The 7,683-nt window shown below is 41.6% G+C and overlaps 1 protein-coding gene across 1 annotated transcript; it reads right to left on the reverse strand.

Annotated features, from left to right (window-relative positions):
* Positions 1 to 2,556: 2,556 nt before the first annotated feature.
* cyp1a (cytochrome P450, family 1, subfamily A) lies at positions 2,557 to 6,332 on the reverse strand. Its single transcript, XM_085906827.1, has 7 exons — positions 6,181 to 6,332; positions 5,085 to 5,965; positions 4,680 to 4,806; positions 4,192 to 4,281; positions 3,995 to 4,118; positions 3,849 to 3,935; positions 2,557 to 3,767 (listed from the first exon to the last, which is right to left on the reverse strand). Exons 2-7 carry the CDS (start codon positions 5,922 to 5,924, stop codon positions 3,470 to 3,472), a joined length of 1,566 nt encoding a protein of 521 aa, XP_085762953.1. The 5' UTR covers positions 5,925 to 5,965; positions 6,181 to 6,332; the 3' UTR covers positions 2,557 to 3,469.
* Positions 6,333 to 7,683: the final 1,351 nt, after the last annotated feature.

Consider the following 7,683-nt stretch of genomic DNA (forward strand, 5'->3'; position numbering starts at 1 on the left):
CGTTGGCCCACCGTTACCCAGCCACACGCCTGAGAGCGGCAGATTAAAATAAAAACTCCCCAAGATAAACTTCCACAATTGATATCGCTCTGGCCTTTTCCAAGCACTCTGGGACAAGACTGCTTCCTGTCCGGTCAGGGTGCGAGGGGTGGGTTGGGGGGTGGGGGGGGGGCGTGTTTCCTGTACACAGCAGATTGGGGGAGGACGACAATGCAGGCATGAAAGGCATTGGACTTCTCTTAACTAGCTGACATGCCAAAGGGAGGGAGGAATGTTTATTGATCTTAGTCACACACATATTGTAAAGAGGAACTTTGCTACGAGCCGCTAGCACGCTATGGGAATCGAGTGGTGGTGGTGGTGGGGGCTGAGTACGGACTAGGATGATGAAAGTTCAAGAATTTTAAACAATATATACTTTTATTTTTCACACATTATTTATATACAAGTGGTTGAAAACTCCAACAACAATGTTCTCGGACAAATCAGACACCAGAACAACACTAACGAAAATACCTGGGCTCTCTCTCTGGTCAAATTTGCTGTTGGTTCGGTTTAACATGACGATGATGATGATGATGAAGAATCTCTAACCGTAAGCTCTAACCATTTAACCCGGCAATGGCGTATAAAGTTCAACCTTGTATACCTCTTTTTAAAAATATCCACAGGCAACTCCTCCATTGTGTGTGAAAGTGAGTTTAACTGATGAGTTGTGCACACGAGCTTCCTGCCGACCCCTGGAAAACGCTGACCTCTGCTAATTGCGGAATGCCGAGCTAAATATATATATATATATATATATATATACATATATATATATATATATATATATATATATATATATATATATATATATATATATATATATATATATATATATATATATATATATATATATATATATTTATATTTATATTTATATTTATATTTATATATATATTTATATATATCATCAAACATCTCAACCTTTTGAGATGATATATATATATATATATATATATATATATATATATTTTTTTTTTAGATTATATATTTTCAATTTTGAAAAAAAAAATGAAAAAAACACAGATTTTTGGGAAGTGAAAACAGCATTGATTTTTTTTAAAACGTTATATTCCAGCAACAGCTTCCAGGCATTACGCAAGACTCGACCATCAGTAGCTTTTTTTTCTTAAAATCAAGTAAAAACAAACATTCCTTTGTGCCTGTCAGATAATGTTTTGTGGTGATATCAAATTGTTGTTTTTAAAAACACAAAGAACAATAGCCAGCTAACTGGTAAGAATTTATCAGCGTCGCATTGCCCGCTTGACATTGTTTGGCCCTGGCTAGCTTCCATTCACTTTGTCCTGCGCTTCATTAGTCATATCCTTTTGCATGCCATGGAAAAGTCATCATTAAATTTACAGACATTCCAACAGCTCGATTTTACGTGCGTCTCCATCGAAATCTGCAAGTCATTGCTACATTTCTGGCTCGTCATTCTTTCTGACGATGAGAAAAAATACAAGTTGCACAATGACAACGTGTCACATTTCCTTCCGTTATGTTCATCAAGCCCGAAAATAAATCACTGTCACGAAGTGTATCAAAATAGGTAATTCACTTTCATGATGAGTCAGCAAAAAAAAAACAACAAATCATGGGACTTTGATTTTTCCACTTGTCTGACAGGAAACGATTAAGAAATTAAATTTTCTACAAACATTTTGCATCCGTCTAAGTAGACATATTGAATTTTATCATGTAACTTAAACTTGTACAGTTAATTACGGTTTCTAATAGCAACAGACAATTTCTCTTCCCCCGGATGGCAACATTTGGTGACTTTCTCACCTGAACGCCATTTCAGGAACTGGACTGCAGCTGACCCTCAATATTGTGCTTTTTGCTTCATGCGATGTTCCCGTTCACATCCCGGATAACCTCAGCATGTCGTGAATAGACACAACACCGCTCGGCTTTCCCGGCCTCCTTGTTTCCACAAGACACAATATTAATCAACGCACGTTGCAGGAAAGGAACATGTTAAACGTTTCCAGAAAATAGTCTCTGACTTTGTTTATTAAAAGCTTTGACTGAAACAAATTTGCTGTGTTTTACGAATGCACCATCCAAAATATACAAAATATATATAATAGTTCTTAAACATTTTTTTTTACCAACCAACATTGAAACAAAGTAGCTGTCAAGTTCTCAGTTGGTGTGCTTTTCTCGTCCATTTTGTCAGTATTATGTTTTCCTTGTGTTCGTTTTCTTTGTATTCCTCATTAGATCATTGTTTCCCATCTTATTCTCATTAGCCCCGCCCCTTTTATTGTCCAATCAGCTCCACTTGTGTCTTGTTCAGGTGTTCCTTGTCTCATCAGTTTGTTTATATTTGGTTCCCTCCTTTCTGTTCAATCTTGGTTATTATTTCAGCATGTTGTGTTAATTATATGGATGGCAACCAGTCAGATATAAAATGACAAAATTGTTATTTTTTACCCAGTTTTCCGAGTTAGTTGCTATATCTGTACTGTTTTCAAAATATGTATTTTAAATGAAGCAAACTTGAGATGAGCACTTTTTTATTGTGTCGGCCATCACATCTTCAGAATGATAGCGATGCAAAATTGTCTAGCTTACTGTTGTCTTACAAAAAAAAGAATTTTTTTTGGTATCCTGGCAAATCAAATTTACACACGCACAGATCCCCCCGATATATTAGACACATAAATTTACTTTACAAAATACTTGATAAAAACACAAAATCACATTTTAGCTTCAGTGTCCTTAAATCCACATTATATTGGATTATAAAATCTAAACAGTATAAACTCATATGTATTTCATTACGAGTCACAGGATAGCAGCGGGACTCAAAACCACAACAAGGACATTTGTAAGAAATTGATCTTCACATCATCATTAGCTGCTTGACTTCAATTTGATGTCCTGTACATTACATTCTGACACTCTGGCCCATGTGTCCATAATGTTCCACAAAAATGCCATTGATATTACTACATACAGTATAATGTGACTTAAAAGTCACTTTCTTATATTACAGTTGCGGAATTGTAAAGTGGCATGGTGACCAATCAGTGTTGCTGAGCCAGGAGGCGGGACTTAAACTGAATCACAGAGAGAGGAATATATTAAACCCGTTTGTGATTCGCACTTCCGAAATTCACCCAAATATTCCTTTCTGAAAAATGCCAAAGGATGCTGCCAAACATTGCCTACACAGAAAGGTAAAGCATTGAATCAATCGGTGTCAAGGAAGTAAAGTGTCCCCTTGCTGATTTGTGATTCGCTACTCCAGGGTTCGCCTTGTCATCAATTTTTATGGGAATCTAACCTCCGTTTTTGTCTGAAAAACACATCTTGAAATATGAACTGAAATGCACATTGTCCGTAATTGTGACAGTTATTGTTCTTGTTTATTTTCCAAGCTCAGCGCATTGTTCGTAGACCTTAGTCTTCACTGCATGTCAAGAGGTCGCAGGGTGGCTCTCAGATGGCAGCGTTTGTGCTTCATGGTGAGGCCATACTCGGGCGTCATGTCCACGGGCTCGCCTGGTATGGTGTGGAATTGCAGCCTCTGGACGATAATAGCCAAGAAGAGGAAGACTTCCTGCCGCGCGATGACCTCGCCGATACAACGGCGCTTGCCCAGGCCGAATATCATCACCTTCTCGCCTTCTTGCTTATTAAGCTCCGTGCCGTCGTCACTCAAGAAACGCTCCGGGTTGAAGGATGTCGGATCCTCCCAGAGCTCACTGAAAGATGCGGAGAAAAATTTTGTGGTCAGTCTAACTTCACCGTAAACCAGGCCATTATCGAGTTAGCGTTCTACTTACGGGTCGTGATTGATTTGCCATTGATTGATGAAGACGCAGGTGTCTTTAGGAATGAAGAAGCCGTTCAGAGATGTGTCCTTTGTGGTGCTAGGAAGAGATGAAGGTCATGAATTAGATGTCACTACATCTGCAAAAATCAACCTTACCAGTGGGGGATGGTAAAGGGCAGGAACGACGAGTGACGAAAGATTTCCAAGATGAAGGCCTCCAGGAGGGGCAGGTTGGCTTTGTCGGATAAAAGGGGAGAGCGCTGAAGTCCCACTTTGTTCTCTGGAAAAGGAAAGAAATTGATCAATTGTCTGCTCAGATGTAGGAAGGGGCAATTCCACTTTCAGGTACTTACTCAGCTCCTGATTAAGCCGCTCCTGAATCTCCGGGTAAGCCACTAAGTACATGACGGACCAAGACAGGGCGGTCGAGATGGTGTCGAACCCTAAAGTGGAATGGAACTTCAGTTTATCGATTGAAAGTTAACTTTTGATCAATGCTGACGGTGCAATAGTCAGATGTCGTAACATCCCTGGAACCACAAATGATCTCTAATGACCTCAAGAGCCACACCAGATATCCTCATTGTTGACGTGACTGAAAGGTGGCTATGAGAAATCCCCCATCTAGGATGTTACACTACGAGACACTCACCTCCAAAGATCTACAATAGTATCCTAGACTGTAGACTACCAGTCAGTCCCTTTGGTGGTCCCCCATAACTTGAAAACATGCCACAAAGCCTGAAGACCTTAGCCACCAGAGATCTTCAGTAACCACTGAACCTAATCAAGATAGATGGCTATGCTAACGAGTAAAGTCAAAAGAAGAGCTCCAACCAACCTGCTCCGAAGAGGTCGTTGACGATCCCTACGATCTTGTTATCGGACACCTGGATGTTAGAATTCTCGTCCAGCTTCCTGTCCTCGCAGTGATCGATGAGGGAGTCGGTGATGTCCCGAATGTTGTCCTAAATTTGGACGCTTTTGGTCAGTACACAGTTTTAACCCACTGGTTATAATTTTAAAACATCTAAACTCATTAAAACACTTTTTTTTAGCAAAATTTAAATGTATTCGAAGATTTTGAACACAAAACCACTGTAGCGTTTGTGCATTTTGTGTGATGTCACAGAAATTCAACAAAAACTTTGGATGTGATTGTTTTGATTGTGTTTCTCAAAGAATTCAAAAGTTGAACAAAATTGAAATTGGAAGAAATGGTGATTTATGATTGGGTGGGCGATACCTTGTTGAAAGAGGCGTAGTGGTCAACCACAATCTTCCTGACAAAGGTGTTAAAACGGGCGTTGATGTTCACAAACGCCTTCATGCTGGCGCTGGGTAGATACTGAAGAGCCGGGATGAAGTCGGCGGGATTGCCGCTGCCCACCACCTGTCCGAACTCATCGCTCAGGTTCACCAAACTCAGAAGCTCTTGGTCGTCGTGGTCGTAACGGCGTCCGAAGCACATTCCGCAGATGACGTTGGCAACGGAGACGACGATATGCCGAAAGGGGTCGAAACTTCCGTCGACTTTCATGACCTTCTCCAGCTGCTTCACCAGATACTCGCCCTCCTTGCAGATATGCTCCTCTAGCATGCACGAGTACTGCGGCAAGGTGCCGTCCAGAGTTGCGAAAGATCTCAAAGCGCTGTAGGCCAACTTTCGGCGAGCCCGCCACACACCCGCCTGGTCGGTACTAAAGGCCAAACTCTCGCCGTCGTTGATGTAGCGGAAGGAATACAGGTCGGGCCTGCCCGAGAAATCCTCTCCCTGTTTGATGAGCGCCTGTCGCACCGTTTCGCCGCCGCTCAGCACCACCACGGGACGCATGCCGATCTGGATCTTGAAAACGGGGCCGTAGCGCTGGCTCATGGCGGTAAGGCTCAGGTAAGGTCTTTTCCCCAATTGCAGCAGGTTGCCGATGATGGGGAAGGGCTTGGGCCCCGGGAGCCTTCGGAGCCCCTTGGGAATGTCGCCGCGCATGGACTTGAGCAACAGGTAGACCAAACACAACGTGGTCACGGCCACCAGTCCCTCCGACACAGACAAGACCCCCACTAGCGGTAGTGTCATTAGCGCCATGGCAACCGACTTGGAAATTTCTGGCTGGAATATCAAAGCTCCTGGAAATAGAGGCAAAGGAGCGTTGGGGCAGGGAAGCATACCGAGAACAACTAAGTACTGCACCTTTGATCATTTTATTGATTCATTTTAACTGAACATCAATGAAAGCGTCAATATACAGCAAAACATCTGCAAATGAAATCCGATTAACCGATCGCGATTTTACAATAGTAGGAATTCGACGCCTATATGAAGTTGAAGAAGTGAAACAAACCTTGAAACAAAGAGATGCAATCCGAGAGGAGTCAACAAATTCCCAAATGCTCAGGCCCGAGTTGACACTCCTTGTGTCCCCAAAAGCCAGAATGGGCTTCTGCTTTATAGCGTGCTCCTCCACTTGATTGGCTGCAGCCCGTGATGTAATCACCCCTCCTTCTGTTTGTTATGAATGAAGTCTGAGAAGGTGTGTGTGTGTGTGTGTGTGTGTGTGTGTGTGTGTGTGTGTGTGTGTGTGTGTGTGTGTGTGTGCGTGCGTGTGTTTGCATCTGTGATTGCATGTTTCGAAATGCTCTCGTGCATATGCGACAGATATCCATTACTTGAGCATGCTTTTATGTTCTTGATAAAGTCATTACGGGGGCCGTGATTGGTTTAATTTTTATGACAAGAAACCCTAAATGAAAAATTAAACTTGTGAGAATAAAGCTGTAATGTTTTCACAACAAAATTATGGGGTTCTTTTTTTTTTTTGTGGACAGCTGGGGTGTGAGGTGTGGCATAAATCTGCACAAAGTTTGTTTTGGTCTTTTAGCTGATGCCCGCAGCTTGTTGCAGGTTAAAACGGGTGTTTTGCGCCTTTTTGGGTGTGAACGTGAACATTTTTGCCGCCAGCACAAGCGGCTCTTAAAATTCTCTTGAAAAAAAAAAAAGAAGGAGAAACTGATTCTGCAGGGGGTCTAAGCGGGCATTTTCTCAGGAATCGCAAGCAGAAAAGAAAACAGGCCTGATGTAAAAAAAAAAAAAACAAAAAAAACATTACAGGAATTAAAATTAAACGGTACAGAAAAAAATCCAATGCAAGATTGCAAAAATTTCACTCGTCATGTTACAAGATTAGAAAAACAATGTGATAAGAATTTAATTGCCAGTCTAATATCCCTGCCGCTAAATTTACAATATCATTTGTGGGTCATGATGTGATGGCTGCTCGATACACTCGACTTTGATTACCCGCTTGCACGTTCAACAAAAGTTGACGACTCGGCAGTTTTTGTGCACGTGTGTTTAATATGTGAATTTTCTTGTATGAAATTGCACGTGGAGTCTAATGGTGCAAGGGGTCGGTGTCGGGTGGGAAAGGGCATCATGACAACATCTACCACCCAAGCAGAGCTAAATCCTGATAAAGCACTCGGGTCGAATGCCATTGCGTGCTAGTACCTGTTAGCCGGAGTTAAACATTGACCAGTTGCGTGAGAGCGCAGCGATCAAACTTTCACCTCCCCTTTGAGGTTGCGAACCTTGGAGGGCAGGGTGGGGGAATATCCAAATGCGGGGGTAGATCAGTGCAATATAATCATTTGGAAAAAAATTGTTTGGAATTTCTCAGAGTTTGCAAAAAAAAAAAAAAAAAAGAAATGACTTCTGGAATGTTATAAGACAAAAGTTGCTGCGTTAACAGAATGAAGTTATCGTCTTCTTTGAGATTATCTATCTAAACTAGACGTAATGTTACAAAAGAACTCATGAGATTAAACTACTAATGAGAAACCCTGTT

Source organism: Syngnathus leptorhynchus, chromosome 3 (assembly GCF_054491065.1).
Source record: "Syngnathus leptorhynchus isolate UIUO chromosome 3, UIUO_Slep, whole genome shotgun sequence".
Classification (NCBI taxonomy): Eukaryota; Metazoa; Chordata; class Actinopteri; order Syngnathiformes; family Syngnathidae; genus Syngnathus; species Syngnathus leptorhynchus.